Source organism: Tyto alba, unplaced genomic scaffold (assembly GCF_018691265.1).
Source record: "Tyto alba isolate M040663 unplaced genomic scaffold, T.alba_DEE_v4.0 Super-Scaffold_44, whole genome shotgun sequence".
Classification (NCBI taxonomy): Eukaryota; Metazoa; Chordata; class Aves; order Strigiformes; family Tytonidae; genus Tyto; species Tyto alba.
In genome coordinates, this window is record NW_024881320.1 from 16,687,972 (window position 1) to 16,704,797 (window position 16,826).

Here is a 16,826-nt window from a genome sequence, read left to right on the forward strand (position 1 = left end):
CTCTCAGTCCAGCCCTGGTCACAAATCATTAACACAGTAATGAGATGGGAAGGAAATCTTTGATGGGAATTGCCAGCAACAAATTAATAGAAGCCATTATCTGCTCTCAAATATTATGTAGACAAAGTGCCTACATCTGGCTGAGACATTAGATCCAAAGACGAGTTTAACTTGCTTTACGCTTAGCACATCGTTTCTCTAGGGCATTTTATTAATGTCCTGCAACCTCAGTGTCCAGAGAGGAACAAAAACCAACTGACAGAAGCTCTGGCAAAAATATTTTCCAGCCTAGAAGAACCAGCTTAGGTGAATGCCTGCACAGGAACGTGAAGGAGAGAAACACTTACTTGGTATAGAATGCCACAAACTTCAGCTCATCTAAATCTCCCTGAATGACAACGTCATCAAATCCTTCCCCGTGGCCTGGAAGGTAGAGAAGCAGTGGATTCAGCAACAATTCCCCTGGATCTATCTCTAGCCTCTGAGACAGTGTTTCAATCCAGAGCTACGCGAAGAGCATCCTGCAGTCACCAAGAGACCAGCACCAGAAGAGGAGGGTACCAAAAAGCACTCCTCCTTGTTCAGAGAAGTGCAAGTTCAGGGAGACTGTCTCTGTTCATGCTGGGCCATCCCTCGTGCCCACAGCCATCCCTCTGGCCCTGGACCCCACAGCCGTGATCAGACTGGTTTTGGAAGAGATGCTAAAAGCCTCAGGAGCCCGGGAAGCACGCTCGAGGCAGAGGTTGGCCTGGAGGGTCCACAGCAAGGGAGATGGCTGCGGCTTCTCTATCCCAGGACATCTCCACCAGCATAAACTCTACAGCAACCTTGGGGAGCCCCTTACCCGCATATCGGATGCTCTTCCCGAACACAGCAGTCCACAAATATGGGACCGTGCTGATCTCCATGCCATGAGCCAGCATGTTCAGCGCAGCTATACGGCCTGGAAGAGAGAAGCAGCAGAATAAGTGAGGGAGCTCCATGCTGGGGCGAGCGTTGTGGTCTGCCCTCAGGTTGCAGCACAGCGTCAACATCTCTAGTCCCAGAGTAGAGGGAAACCAAGAGCTTCAGCCCATGCAGCAACAAGCACCCACAAGGAAATGCATCGCGTCACCCGAGGCTGGGCTCAGACTCCCCCCCAGCACGGCAGCTCTGCCAGCACGTCACCTCCACTGTCACGAGAGACATGCTCATGAGCCTGTTGCAACCCAACTTCTCCAACAGGGACAGGGCTGAGAGCTTTCGGAGCTCCCACTGCGGACGGGAGTGGGATGGATAAACCCCCCCGAGGGCATGGAGACACTTTGGGTACAGTCGCTGCCACAGAGGCACGTCTGGATGAGCATTAAAGGGGGCTGCGTCCAAGGGCTAACTTTGGAGGTATAGTTTCAAAACCTCTCACCCAGGGCACCCACCCAGAGATCAACCTCCTCACAGGGTTGTGGCCTTGGGAAGCCCTAGGGCAGCTGATCACACCAGGTCTTCCAGGCTTGCTGGTGTGAAGGGGAGAAAGCACTGCGACATGCTCCTGGGCCAGCCTGGCAGCGTGGGCAGCCCGGCTGGGGATGTGAGCTCGAGCTAAAATGTCCCGGGGCAAGGAGAGGCTCAGGCTCCTGCAGCAACTGCAGATGCCAGGGAGCACGTGGCACATGGGAAAGCCTGTCCCTCTGTGTTTGTAACGAGGCATCGTTAGGAACGTACGTCAAGAAGGCTGACGAACAAAGGTACATCAGACAGAATAAAATATACATGCTTTAAAATGTTTAATACAACTCCCCAGTTTCCTCGTTGGCAGTTGTCTCATTCTCTCACTAGAGGGCTTGGAAATTTCCTGAGGATCTGGAAAGGGCTCTTTTCTGTAAGCGATTTGCTGTTGCAAAGTGAAGGGACTGAAAAGCACCTACCATGCATATGAGCCATCTGCCAGTGAGGGACGTTCACCTTCTTATTATTCCTCAAGGCCAGCGGGAACATGACAGCATCACCAGCTGCAAAGACCCCGGGGATATTGGTTTGCATCATCTGCAGGAGGGAAGCAGAAGTGCGCGTTGGTGGAGTTTGCACCCTACGTGAACAGAAACAGGGAACGGCTCTAGAGCTGTCACAGTCCCCAGGAACACATGGACAACCTCTGCTCAGCTCTGGGACCCCCAGCTGGGATTTGATTTAGCGTTCTTCGCTTTCAAAGCAGACCACGCAGGCAGCGACCGTGCAGAGTCCCTCTGCCAGTGGGTTACTTGGTGAAGAGAGACACGGACGGGTGTCCTGGAGCCCTTCTTACAAGACAGGGATCTGTCAGTGTTTGCAAATAGAGCCTGGCTTATTGCACACATGAGCAATAAGTGCAGGGGTGGGCAGCAATGATCCCCAGCCCACCCGACGTGCTTCTCGCTCGTGACACCCACCAGCACTACCACCACTCCCATCGGAGTCACTGATGGTGGGGGGGAGAGGTGAGATCCTTTATGATCCTCGAAAAGGTGGATCTTTCTCCATTTCTTTCCCCCCCAAAAACATCCACACCATTCCAGGGCAGCTCAGAGCCGGGCCCAAGCCACAGCATCCAGGACTGGGATTTGCAAACCCCTCCCTTGCAGGGGGGTCCCAGGAGCTCCAGCGTGTTGCTCCCAGGATCTCAGCGGATGAAATGCCCCTGCGACAGCAGTTTGGAGCCCCAGGGAAGCTCTCCCCCCCTGGCAGGGGCTGCCCCCCGCGCTCACCTTGTTGACCACGATGAAGCCTTTGGAGTCGATGTTGATGCCACTCTGCTTGAGAAAGCCTGTCGCTGGGACTGCGCCTGCAGCAGAAGGCAAGGGCTGGCAGTGCTGTAGCCAGCCATCCCCGCAGCCCCAGGGGGCTGACCCCGAGGCCAGGAGATCTAACCCCTTCCCACGCAACCCATCTGCCCCAAGGGAGAGGCAGCGGGCTGCCCCGGGGGTGGGGAGCAGGGCCAGGCACCCTGCAGAACCCCCACTACTCCCACTGCATCACACTCCGCACCCCCAGGGTCCGTACCACTCCCCACGCCACCAGTGCGTCGCTGTATTCTGCCCACCATCTTTTTATAATGCCTGAAGATAATTTTCGATCCACTTCTCTTTTATAGATATTTTGAAAAACATATATTTAAAAGGGAGCCCTCAGGTTTCCAGACAGGGCTCCTCTACCACCCCGCCACAAGCTGTACATTTTCTTTGGCTTTCGTTTTCCTTTCTTGGTATTTTTTTTTTTCCTCTAGCCTTCACAAATCAGAGCAGTCAATAAAACAACAAAAGCAGAATTAAACGAATTCTGTGGTCCTTCCTGTCCGTAACATTTAGAAAAATTACAGCATGAGAAACGGATTTTTATTTCCTCCAAGTATAAAGGATAAAAATATACTCTTCTATGGTAGTGGCAGCAATGAAAAGAAAAAAAAAAAAAAAAGAGAGGAAAAAATTCAGTTTGGGGAGGCTTTTAAAAAAAACAAATCGAGAAGATGAAATTGGTTGGAAGGGTTTTTTTTTCCTGGAAAAAACAAGATCATTACTCTTTTCCAAATATATTTTCAGTTGCGTTTTGGGGTGGAGGCTCTAAAAAGGCCTTTTTCAGCTTTGCTGCGCAGACTCCCGTGTGGCAGCTGAGCGGGGCTGGCACATCACCACCAGCACCCTCAGCTACCTGGCCCTGGGGACCCGTCACTGCCACGTCCCCTCCTGCTTCTCCTGCGCCGAGCAAAGCACGGCCAGCCCCCCGCCCCCCCAGCGCCGGCCCCTTACCGACACCGACGACACACACGTCGGCACGCAGGACCTTCCCGCTCTTCAGCACCACCTCCTTCAGCTGCGTTAGACACAGTGGGGCAGCACGGTTATTTGAGGGACAACGCTCCCACACCGGAGCAGCAGTAAGCCAAGCTGGCAGCTCGCTTCATTTTTGACATCCAAATTGACCATAATTCCTTATACAAGCAGCAGGGAAGGGGTGGGAGCAATGCAACCAGCCCACACGCCACGCTGGAGTATGTTTGCTCCCGGGAGCTAAATCCAGGAATACAAATTTCAGGGGCCAGGAAAGAACAGAGGGCAAAGCCCCAGCGGCGAAGGGAAGGGCAGCGTGGGGGGCGATGCCACGGCGGTGTCCCGGGGAGCCCTTGCCCACAGCCTACCTTGCCCTCCTGCTCCCGCAGCTCTGACACCTCTGTCTGCATGTAGAACTTCACCCTGTTGCTCTCAAACATCTGGAGGGGGGACACGGGACAGAGCAGGAGACATCAGGATCCTGAACCAGCCCTGCTCCTGGTGTCCCCGTGCCCCCCACTGCCCTGCCCACCCCCCGGGCTCGCCCCGACCCATGCTGCGAAGGGAGTCGGCACCACCTCCATCCCCAACGTGTGTCCAGAAGAAGGTGCTCTACAGCATGTGGACCATGAGAGGGAACAGCCCGTTCTTTCTTTCTAGCGACTGCTACCACCACAGCTTAATCAATAAACACCAAATAACAAATCAGGGCAATAAGTGAATCAAGCAGAACCCGCGCGGTCACTAAAACCAACCCATGGATGGGAAAACGAGGTCACCTTCATGACAGCACGGCCAACCCTCTCCCCAAGGAACTTCTTGAAGGGGACTTCCTCCAGCTCCACCAGGGACACGGAGTGGGCCCTCTCCGCGAGGTAGCCGGCCACCTCCATCCCTGGGAAACAGAAGCAGGTCTGAGCGGCCATGGGAACCCCCCTGGAGCTGGCCACAGCGGAGGAGCAGCCTTGTCCTCTCCTGGCCCGGGAGGTTGGAGCTGCTCTACTGGGAGGTTTGGGATGTCACCAGACCAGGCGGCCACAAGGGGCCACACTATTTCAGGAGAGATTTATGATTTACGGTACTTTGTTCTTAGATACAGGTTTCGAAGACTGAAGGGAGGAACCGGCCGTCACGAAGTCCCCAAGAGCCCCGGGAAGCCACAGCACTTGGGGAAATGGCCCTCAGATGAGGGAAACCTTCCTCTTAGGGTTGGGACTGTCTCAGCAGAGGTGATGAGCTGCAGGCTGAAAACAGCCCTTGTGACCGTCTGTTTTCTCCAACCAGAACAGGAGAATTTTGGTGCTGGAAATAGCATGGGAACCTTCACCAAGACATTTTCTAACTATGGGGTTTTTTTTTGGAAACGGAGCTTTTTGATGACCTGCAGTTTGCAATTACTCCTCCACACACACACATGCTTTTCTGTAGGTGAGACTGATTGAACCACTAAAACAGGAAATTTTCTTAAGGAAGAAGATAAACAAATACCAAACATTTTATAACCAATTCCTTCACTAATAGCCATTTATGCTTAAGGCTTGCAGAAACCACAATAATTTTGTTAGAACCGTATCAAGCAAAAAGAACCATAAAATTTTTCCTGTGTATTTTAAAAATTCGCCACCCTGCTAAAAAGTAAGAGAGAAATAAACCCTCAGGCTTCCACCTACCAACAAGACCCTCCTAACTGGGGCCAAATTTAGACACACCAGATTTGCAATCGTCCAAGCATCAGTACTGGACTTGCCCGGTATGCTTTCCAGACTGGGACGGCAATATCTAAGTCTGTGTAAGCTGAACAGCCCAGCCTCTTCAGTAAAATCAGTTTCTTCAGCAGGGAGCTATCCTTACCACCCACTCGGAGCTGGAGGTTGGACTATCCCGAGGTCCAGTTTGAGGGGGGGTTACCTCTAACTGGGCAGTGACAAACTGGGGGAGTCACTGGGACCATCTGCAGGAAGACGTGGACGGCCGGGGCGCAGAGCGAGCGCTCACCCAGGAAGGACGCTCCCACGATAACCACATTCTTGCTTGTGGCCAGTTTCACGACACGGTTGGCATCTTCAGGTGTCCGGATGTTGAAAACATTTTCCACCTCCTTGCCTTTGCAGCTGAGAGCTTTAGGTCTGAAAAACACACATCGAAGGTGCTTTTCTTAACCCTGCGGTGGCAAGTGGAACTGCAGACCCACTTTCCAGCAGCATCCCAGCCTTTCCTTTTTTTTCCACCTGTCTCTGGGCTGGAGGCATAACGCGGAAAAACCCGAATGGGGATGGAGAGCGGCCGGAGCGCCCCGGCGAACGCCGGCGTGGCAGGGGCTGCTCCCACGGGGCTGGGGCGAGCTCCCTTCCCGGGCAGCGCAGCACAGCGCAGGGCGGGCGCTGCTCTGCGAGCTCGGGCACGGCGCAAAATTTTCCGAAGCTTAATGGGACCCAGAAAACTCACCCGGTCCTCCAGCAGACACTTTGGAGCCAGGTACTGAAAGGTTTCATAAGCCTCTGCAGATGCAGGTTCCACTGTCCGTTCCCAGGGGCACGCTGCTGATGCTGTAGCAGTTTAATCTCGTCCCCCCCATGCACACACTGGAGCCTATATATTTTTAAATATCTGTCCCATGCATACCCGACTCACATCTGGAAATGGGACAGACCGTCCTGAAAAATTTAGGTACCTTAAAGACATTTATCTGGAGCTTGTGCATAAGGATTCTGAAATGATTGCCGAAGGCTCAATCCCCTTTTGAACCTAATTAGGTGGCTGGTGCTGACGGCGTTTGGGCTGCAGCACTGCCCACCCCAGCACCAGCCGTTAGCACTTGGTGGGGCTGTGGCTGTTACCGGTGGCACACCGAGTCCCTGCTCCAGCTGTTCAGCAGCATCCCTTCCCCAGACAATAAATTTGGCAGGAGCTGCATTTCTCCTATTTCATTTTGTGCCTTTGTGTTAGGAGCTCAAGGAAAGGCCGCCGGGATGCCTCATTTTCATTTTAAAGTGCCAATTTTGACAAATTCCCTATTGGAAACAAACTGACCCGCTACTTCCAGGGCGCTAGGGACAACGCAGCTGTGCGGAGCAGGACAGGCACATCACTACTGCCTTTCCTGGAGCAGGTTTCAGTCTTGAAAACTGCCCTCTTGGGGGCAAGCCTCACAAAGGGACCTGCTAGGCTGGGGCAACAGCAACACCTCATTAAAGCTGCAATAGAGAAACATTAAGCTTTCATTGTTGAGAAAAATCTTAAAGGTTGGCAGGAAACAAAAGATGAAAATTCAGATAGATGAATTACCTGATTGTCAGGGTTGAGTATTACTGAAGGGTGAAAAGAAGAGCAACGTGGTAAAAATTGCCTCTAACAAAAATTCAGGGTACTTCCATTTTGGAGGCTTTTGCTAAAGAAAATATGTTCAAGTTCCTGGGCATTAATTTTAATATTGAAAGACGATGAACGCAGGGGGAATATCCTGAGTTTCTCCCACATACTCTTGAGCCAGCCCACATGGAACAGCACAGCGTTAGGGTGCTGCCAGCAAATTCCTCGGCCTTTTTAAATCTCCATTTTCCATCAGTTTCTTTAACAGCAAGCAACACGCACACCCTGACTGCTTCAGTGGGTACTTTTTGTTAATACCCTTTGGCCTTTGACACTGACCCCAGGTATCAAATCCCTCAGCCATTCTGCCAGCCCCCACGGCTGGTGGTTACCTGCTCTCTGCGTGACTCTGGGGTGACACAAGCTTTTCAGCTTTGGCTGAGCAGCCATACCCAGCACAACTTTGTAGAGGCAGAGATATAGATAGATATGATATAGATATAGACATAAATATAGATATATAGAGACGTATTCTATAGGTGTTCCTTGCCTTTTCTGCGAACACTCTTGCAAACAAATTCAGTGTCCAAATTCAACCGCTATATTTGACCCCTTATCCCTAGGCACAAGCTCCTCACATTCTCAGATAAAAGGGTTTCTCTTGATCTGTAAAATACTTATAGCTTACGTGTTTCCAGTCGCTATCAGCAGCTTGTTGTATTCCATCTTAAATCCATCCTTGAACACCGCTGTCTTGTTCTTGATATCCACAGCCGCAACCTGAAATCATTCCTAAATAACATTAAGAGAAGAAATCCCAGATGCTCACTGAGCTCCCAGCCCAACCAACTCGTCTGTTAGGTTTTCGTCTCCTGTGCTCCTGCCCACAGCTTAGCCAACCCAGACCTTAAATATTCCTAGTTGCCTTTTCACAGATCCTTGAAGATCTCCCAGAATAAATAAAATAATGGGGATAAATGTTTAAACCATCACTGTCTGCACTGCTAGCAGGCTGGTTATCCTGATCAGAGGCCAGTTGGTCACCCCAGATCCACGTGAGGACACTCGCAAACGGCAGGTAAGAAATGATGGTCACAACTGAGTTTGTCCTTCCTGCCAGGGGAGGAATTGCATTAACTGTGGTTTTGAACAACCACAGGCAACCTGCGCTCTGGGGCATAAAATGGGGAGAGGGGCTGCAGGAGACATTTCTGCAACGGCATCCAGTGAGCCAAGAACAGAGACAGCTGCTGCATTTCCTAAACACAGCCTTTGCCTACCAGAACTTGCTGAAGATGGCCTGCAGGTACACACAGGACTCTCCTTACCTGCATTTCAGTCAGGACTTCGATGTCGTAGGTGCAGAAGAACTCCTTGGGGCGCAGGGTGATCTGTTCCAGGTGGGAATCCATTGACTGCCAAAAAAAAAAAAAAAAAAAAAAAAAAAAAAAAGCCATTTTTCTGTCAACCGCTGTGGGTTGGACAGACAAGTGGAGAAATGCCTGTTACCAACTCAAGTCAGTGGTAGTCTGAAGCCAGTCCTTGTGGCGTGGGTTAAGAGTTGCTCTACTGGGGCTGGAATCAAAGCCTGCTCAAGTAAAAGTCATCACAAGATGCTGGACTGGGCGCTGGTTCCTCCTCTGCCCACTCGGTGTGGGGGTGGCACTGCCCAGCCTAGGCAGGACCACAACAAGTGCTCCCGAGTGCCTGAAAAGCAGCTCTAACTGCAGCTTCTCATAACACACACAGGCCCACAGGAGCAAAGGAAAAGCCCCGTTATTTGGAAAGCAATCAGTTGCTGTGGGAAACGGAAGCTAACAGAGCGATGAGAACAATCGGCATTAACACAGCAAGGGCAACACTTTCAAAAGCACCCAAGTTACACAGCACAAGTTCCCTCAAAAGCTGAAGCAGGGGCACGTGGCCCATATCTGCTCGTCTTTTGCTGTAAGATAAAGGTTCTTGCTCTTCCTAGCCTTCCCTGGCCACTTGGGTGAGACCTCCGTCATCTTTAAACACAGGGTTGAGCTCACATTCGAGCCCGAGTTCATCTGTCCTCCTACCTACGCGGACACGAGCTCAGACGCAGGCCAAGGACATGCCGAGCCCCAGGCGACCTGCGTGCAGGCTGCCCCGTGCTCCAGCCCATCGCTCCCTGCCGGCAGCGCAGGAGGGACGGGCACGGCCACGGCCACGGCACTGTCAAGCCCTGCAACGGATCACACGGTGCTGAGCAGCAGCAGCATCTACCCGTGCATCCACACAGGCATGGCGTTGGGGCTTGACCCAAGAGGGACGGGGGATGCTTGACCCAAGAGGGACGGGGGATGCTTGACCCAAGAGGGACAGGGGATGCTTGACCCAAGGGGGACGGGGGATGCTTGACCCAAGAGGGACGGGGGATGCTTGACCCAAGGGGGACGGGGGATGCTTGACCCAAGAGGGACGGGGGATGCTTGACCCAAGAGGGACGGGGGATGCTTGACCCAAGAGGGACGGGGGATGCTTGACCCAAGAGGGACGGGGGATGCTTGACCCAAGAGGGACGGGGGATGCTTGACCCAAGAGGGACAGGGGATGCTTGACCCAAGGGGGACGGGGGATGCTTGACCCAAGAGGGATGGGGGATGCTTGACCCAAGGGGGACGGGGGATGCTTGACCCAAGAGGGACGGGGGATGCTTGACCCAAGAGGGACGGGGGATGCTTGACCCAAGGGGGACGGGGGATGCTTGACCCAAGAGGGACGGGGGATGCCGGAGTCAAGGGCTTCACCATCTGCCCCCGGGAATGGGCGTGCGAGGTCCTTCTCCCTGGAAGCGGCTGGGATGAGCCCTGCAGGACATTCCCTTACCCCGTGGCTTCAGGTAACACCGTGCTCAGAAGAGAGCCTTATCTTAGGACTTGAGGCAGGTGCAGGGTCATACAGGTTTTACTGCAAAATTCTTTAAACGCCCCGTGTTTACAGAGAGGGATGTCTGAGCCCACGGCTCGGGAGCAGCGGCCCCACGTCGCTGTGCAGGGAGGGCGGCAGCAGAACAGTGCACAATCAGCACAGGTTTTGCTGCTGCTCAGTGCTCCGGGGACTGTAACAGGGGTGTTGCAGCACACCAGGGAGCAGGTCATGGTCCAAAGGGGACCAAGAGAAACTGTCCGGCAGGACCTATTGATAACAGGTGCTCAGCAAGGCAGAGGAAGGGCAACGCTGCAATTTCAGGAGGCAAGAAATCTGCTGCTTACAGCTTTACATGCTCCTCCTCTAATGACTCTTTCCAGGGTTAATCCCACTAAGAAAAATCCCTTGTTCTAACCTGTTCCCCAAAATTCTGCCTTCTCTTCCAGGGGCTTTGTGCACCAAAAAAAACTGCAGTCAAAGGTGTTTAGTGGAGAGTTTAACAAACCATGCATAACATCTCTGGCATGTGAGGTGTCCTTACTATTTAACAGAGAGTAGATAAGGCAGTTTAAGACTCACAGGGTGGGGATAAGTGTTTTGGAGAGCTGCCTGACTGGGACAGGGACTGTGAGATTCTCTGAGCTCCCCAGCACAACTTCTGTGAGTCCTGGATGCAGGTTTCAGCCAGCTGCTCCTCATCTCAAACAGGTCTCGTCCAAGCACAGAAATGGCTTGAACGGTCTCAAAAAGCCACATGTATATTTGCCTTCCTTTGAAAATCCGTTTGCCTTGGGGCTGGAAGCCGAGTTAGATGCTGTGATTGTAGAGTACCAGCCCCCATAGATAAGCATCCCCGACATAAAGGGGAATACATGTACCCCCTGTTCTTGTGTTATCTCCAAGCTTCAAGATCAAATTCTACTGTCCAACCGGAGTTGCTGTCTGGTATCAAGTAAGGCTCAGGAATCAGTAATAAAAAATGTGATTAGAAGATTGTCCTGTGTCCACAAATTGGAATGCAAAATGGAATGTATGCCAGAAAAAGTGATCTTTGCACTGCCATCAAGTTACCAAGTTGTGATGATGACTGATAATCATACTAATTACGGCATGGAGCATCACTGGGCAGTAAGAACCATGCATTAATAAAAAACTTGGTAGACACGACAATTTTTTTACATGCCCCGTTCCATTGCCCTAAAGATTTTGATCTGGAAACATAATAAGAAGATCTGTCCAGGTATGAGCTGGCCAAGACAGCTATTGCTAGACCTGTAAAGAATGCCCTTGTTCCTGTGCTGGCATGCTCTTAGTTCAGAGTTTGAACAACTCCTCTTTTGTGTTTCATGTTTCAGTCACCAACAGAAAAGAAAATTCAAGGGAAAAGAGAGACGGGACAAATAAGAAAGAATAAACATGCTGCTGCAATGAGTAGTAACAATGGGGAAATTTCCTAGGGCAAATTTTAAAACTGGGGAGGAATGTGACATACCCAAAGTGATACAAACCTTGCTGAGCTTTGGTCTGTCGTAGGGCAAGTGTCTGTCCATCGTGCACATCACAATCCTGTCCGAGAAACCCTCCTGGCGCAAGGTCTCTGCACAGACCAGTCCAGCTGCCCCTAAGGGAGAAGGAAGGCCGGCGGCAGCCATGCGTATGGGGCACTGGAAGGTCTGAACCCTTTGTTCCTAAACTCCACTGGGGCTGACTCCAAAATCACCATCTCCACTAGCCCTGGCCTTACTTCGTGGCCCTTCCCAAGTCAGACAGCTTGCACGGGAAGCCGGTCGGGGGGGACGCACCAGGCAGGAGCAGGGACTCTGAGGAGCGCGACAGCAATCCTCTGCAGGACTTGTCTGTCCCTCAACTCAGACAAACCCCCAAAGAGCACACCTGAGGAGTGCTGCCAACACATACACACCCCCCACGAGCTCAGGGGCACGGGTGGCCACTTACTCGGACCCTTGCACTCCCCTAGTTGGGAAAGGGTCTTGCACCTTCCTCTTGGCACACTCAGCTCCTGGTGAATTTACAGCCAAGCACAGAGGGCAGGGAGTCCTCCCTTCTTCACAGCTGAAGTGTTGGTAGTGTGCTTCACTGTAGAGGATCTTGCACACAATTTCTCTGAGATTTTTTTTGTTTTGTTTTGTTTGCTTGTTTTTAAACACAGAAAAAAGGCTAACTCAAACAAAAAACTGCCTTGGGTCGTGTTGTCCCCCCGCATCCAGGCAGGCTGATGGGCATGTCCCTCCTTCCCTGGCCAAACTGGTGAGACTTGAGAGCTCGAGTTGAGAACTCCCGAGTCTCTTCTCAATCAAGGAAGCCTTGCTCCGTGATGAGTGTTGTAAGGGCCATGGTTTCTGCAAAACCAATGAAAGAAGATGGATCTGGACAGTACCATGGTTTAGTCTGTTATCAAAACGCTCCTGTTGATGGAGGCGGAGGATAGTGGAAGAAGAGGCAGGTGGGTGGACATCCCATGCACGCTGCCTGGCACATGCTGAGCCAGGGTTGACACTGCACTGATGCCAGAATGACCCTTCCATGAGCAAGGGGCTGTGGTCACTTGTCCTCAGCTCTGCTGGGCATGGCTGGATCTTGGTCCTCAATTCAGGGGTGGATAGGAAGTCTCTTCCCAATGCTTCTTCCTCACAACCCCAGCTTTGAAATCTCTCTTCCCATCCACCAGAACAGACTTTGGTCTTTAATAGACCTGTGAATTTAGGTGGTCAAGCCTGAGAAAGTTCCGTCAGCAACGGCCTGTGGAATGACCTTGCTGAGGATTTGGATGACTGTCTAGCCCTGCTGCACATGAGGACAGCCCGTCTGACCTTTGGGAGCAGCAGTGTCACACCCTGGCTTTCGGTCAACAAAAGGCAGGGGCCCAAGAAAGGGAAAAATGTTACCCAGCAGTGAGGGAAAAGCCAGCCAGGCTGGTTTCCCCCTTTGCTCAGGCTGCAAGCTGCAACTTAGATGGCAGGAGCAGGAGATCGCAGCGTGTTCCCCATTTCCACAGCCTGGATCTGGTTCCCTCCCACCCCTGGGTTCAACACTGGACAGCTTGCATCCTTTTCCCACCCTCCATTTCACCATGACATGGTCCAGTCTAGCGTCCAACCTATTCCAGAAACAGGCAAACCTAGCAGATGGGATTCACTCCATCATGCTTTCTACAAAAATTGCATTACACAAATGGAGATGGGGCAAGAGATAAGAAAAGATAGCTTGGCAATTTTGCTATTTCATGCAGGGATTTGATATTTTCTGGGAAGATGGAAGAATTTATCTTCAGAGAAGAACCTTGAGGTGGTTTGTTGCTGCAGACAGCTGCAACGGGATGAGACAGAGATGTGCAGGCTCCAAGGGGAAAAGGTGTATCCCCATCACAGGAACACGTAAGAGGACTTCACATTTATCAGTTGTGGAAATCAGGGGTTACTGATGTATCTGGGGAGGATGTAGAGTGGAGAGGGTTCAAGGCACCCACTACAAAGAACTGTGACAGGGAACTACAAAGCTCCAAAGAGCACAGGCATGGGGCACCTTTGGACCATTACTGTGTAAGACAAAAAGGCTCAGGAAGCCCCTCTGGTCTGACCCTTTGCACAGGGAGGGACGCAGGAGGGGTGACAGGGGTTCCACGGCACACAGACACCCTGCTCTCCTCACACCTGCCCGGGAGGGGACACAGACGGCAGTCCCAGCACCCAATACCTGCACCGATGATCAGCACGTTGGTACTGCTCAGGTTATAGTTGCTCAGGGAGATGCACTTCGCCATCATCTTTGTCCTCCTCTGTGTCTGAAGAGCCTATGCCACCACCAACAAGAAGAAAAGTCATTATCTTGTCTCAGCTTTAACCTGGGTATCCAGGCAGGAATAGGGACAACTACACTATTGCCATAAAACAGCTTGGATAGGAAGGGAACAACTGTGCCCTTGTACCCAACGAGGACTCCAAACTCATGCTCAACTAAATACCTTTCCACCATCCGGTGCACTACACCCTACAAAAGAAAAATAAATCCACCATCTTCTGCAAATTCATCCAGGTACACAAAGCTGGGGGAAAAACAAAATAATAGAAAAAGCAGCCCAGGTGTGTCATTGTACAATTCTGCAACCAAGGGGTTAAATGGAAATGCAGAAGTTCTATCAGGAACTTTATACTGCACCTGAGCAGAGCTCTGATATCCAAAGAAGCTGATGGACTCGTCCAACCTACCAGAGTACACCTGTACCACTGTAACCCTGCTGCTCAGATCCCTGTTGCCAGCCAACAGAGGCCAAAATCTGTTTCTGGTAGAGGAAACCCTCCTCATCACATCCCACCTGAATCAGCTAGAGTAGAAGTGCTGCCTTTTAGGTGACCTCTCTGGATCTAACCCAAGTGCCGTAAGGGTCCAGATGGTTCCGGGCCGCTGGATTCACACACACATACATGCAAACGTGCATCAGAAGGAAAACGTGCTTTTCATGGAAAGAAAGATGGCAGTGTCCTGAACAGGCTTCATTCTGCATCCTATCTTGGGGGATGAAAGCCCTCCTTGCCCGCACACTAGGTTCCTCTCCAGCAAAAGGAGCTGATGTCTGGGCTCAAGAGGGAGCACAGATGACATCTGCCAACCCCATGACACATTCAGGCCTGGCATACAAGGCCAGAAGACTGGTGGAGGAGGCCTCTTTCCATGGGCCAACTAAACTTAAAAGTTGGTTTGAGCTTAAGGAAACACAGGACAAGGTCAGGACAAACACCTAGTAAGACCTCCTGAATCCATGGAAACCCCAGCTCAGGTGTCCAGCAGCTACAGAGGGGCTGGGGGAGCACAGGCAGGGTGGGAGGGGGACAACACCTCTGCCCTGCTCCACTTGTCCCTCCACATGAGCTTTGGGCTGCTTGCGGCAGGACTTAGCTAGGTGGACCTTTGATTTATCCACATCGGATGCTCATGCGTCTTTCTGTTCAGGCATCACTTCCTCTGACAGAGACCCCAAAGAAAAGCATTTCCCCCCACTCCCACGCACACAGAGCAAAAAGCAAAAGCACGGGCCTTGATTTTGGGATGCCCCTGGCCCCTCACCTGCTTGCTTGCTCGGATGTACACCTTCTCCTTCTCAATCTTCACCTGAGGGTGACAGAATAGCAGCGGTTTGCAGGACAGCACGTCCCTCCGGCATGAAGAGGGTGATTACTCCCTCTGTGCAACAGCTAACGAACAGAGCAGCAACCTCATAAGGTCTCCTACGAGAGCAGCTCAGGCCATGGCAGGGCTCACCCCAGCTCAAGGCTGTGAGATGTTTCCTGTCTCATATCAACTGTGCACTGGTGGTCAGTGTAAAACCTGATTTCTATCTCAGGCTTACGGCTGGTTTCTCAGTTCCACCTTACGCCTGCTCAAGACACCTCCCAGACAGTGCACCCCCACCCTCAGGCTCCCCGGAGGTGTCTGATGCCCACGGCTGGATGCAAGGGGAGCTGAAGGGAGGAAAGAGAGCTGGGTGAGGTGCAGCTCTCCACTGGCCATCCCAGCATGTGCTTGGAAAATGTGCGTTCCATGCCTTCAAAGAACATGCTTATCCCAACACAAACAGCCATTTTGCAGATGACACCAAGGTGAGTGGTGCAGTTGCTACTCTAGAGGGAAGGGAAACCACCCAGGGGCACCAGGAACAAGCTCAGGAAGTGGGCCCATGTAAACCTCATGAAGTTCAACAAAGCCAAGGGCAGAGTCCTGCACCTAGGTTGGGGCAACCCCTGGTATCAGTACAGGCTGGGGGATGAAGGGCTTGAGAGCAGCCCCAAGGAGAGGGACTGGGGGGTACCGGTGGATGAAAAGCTGGACATGAGCTGGCACCGTGCGCTGGCAGCCCAGAACCCCCCCGTGCCCTGGGCTGCAGCCAGAGCAGGGGGGGCAGCAGGGCCAGGGAGGGGATTCTCCCCCTCTGCTCCGCTCTGGGGAGACCCCCCTGCAGTGCTGGGGCCAGCTCGGGGGCCCCTGACATCAGAAGGACCCGGAGCTGCTCGAGCGGGGCCAGAGGAGGCCACGGAGATGCTGGGGGGGCTGGAGCAGCTCCCCTGGGGGGCCGGGCTGAGAGAGTTGGGGGGGTTCAGCCTGGAGAAGAGAAGGATCTGGGGAGCCCTTCAAGCGGCCTCCCAGGGCTTAAAGGGGGGACAGGAGAGGTGGGGGGGGACTCTGGATCAGGGGGTGTGGGGATAGGATGAGGGGTAATAGTTTTAAACTGAAAAAAACGTAGATTTAGATTGGACACAAAGAAGAAATGTTTTACAATGAGGGTGGTGAGGCACTGGCACAGGTTGCCCAGAGAAGGTGTGGATGCCCCATCCCTGGAAGTGTTCAAGGTCAGGCTGGACGGGGCTTTGAGCAACATGACCTGGAGAAAAATGTCCCTGCCCACAGCAGGGTGGCTAGACTAAGTGATCTTTAAAGGTCCCTTCCGACCCAAACCGTGCCGTGATTCTGTGATTTCCTCTGCTGCTGCAAGAACGAAGGTCTCACCTGGAACCTGGCTAAACTGTCCAAGCCAGGAAAGTCCTCTATGTCACCTGTGCCGATGTTGAAGCAAGCTCCATGCCAGGGACAGCGGACTCTTCCTTTGGACAAAACCCCTGCAGGAAACAGGGCAGAGCAGAGTTGGTGCTGCCCCACGGCTGCCTCCCATCCCTGCCTGCAGCCTGCAGATCCAGCTGCCGTGACCTGGCCAGCGCAGGGGTGCCAGAGGCAGGTCTCCCTCCTCCTGTCCCAGTGATGGTGGACTCTGCTTCCTCCCAACGTGAACATCACTGCTGGGCGAGGCTGCCCTCCTGAAGGCTGAAGGGTGCT

General features: G+C 52.5%; 1 protein-coding gene across 3 annotated transcripts in view; it reads right to left on the bottom strand.

Moving 5' to 3' along the window:
* Window positions 1–16,826, bottom strand: part of AIFM3 (apoptosis inducing factor mitochondria associated 3) — a 50,083-nt gene that overhangs the window by 8,576 nt on the left and 24,681 nt on the right. For all 3 annotated transcript variants that reach the window (XM_042805683.1, XM_042805684.1, XM_042805685.1), the window contains exons 5-18: window positions 16,503–16,612; window positions 15,066–15,110; window positions 13,698–13,794; window positions 11,492–11,604; window positions 8,417–8,503; window positions 7,777–7,868; window positions 5,775–5,905; window positions 4,559–4,674; window positions 4,148–4,219; window positions 3,759–3,822; window positions 2,721–2,797; window positions 1,905–2,022; window positions 845–943; window positions 348–423 (exon numbers count right to left, since the gene is read on the bottom strand). In XM_042805683.1, the coding sequence (XP_042661617.1) occupies window positions 348–423; window positions 845–943; window positions 1,905–2,022; window positions 2,721–2,797; window positions 3,759–3,822; window positions 4,148–4,219; window positions 4,559–4,674; window positions 5,775–5,905; window positions 7,777–7,868; window positions 8,417–8,503; window positions 11,492–11,604; window positions 13,698–13,794; window positions 15,066–15,110; window positions 16,503–16,612 (1,297 nt within the window). The remainder of the gene's footprint in view (window positions 1–347; window positions 424–844; window positions 944–1,904; window positions 2,023–2,720; window positions 2,798–3,758; window positions 3,823–4,147; window positions 4,220–4,558; window positions 4,675–5,774; window positions 5,906–7,776; window positions 7,869–8,416; window positions 8,504–11,491; window positions 11,605–13,697; window positions 13,795–15,065; window positions 15,111–16,502; window positions 16,613–16,826) is intronic.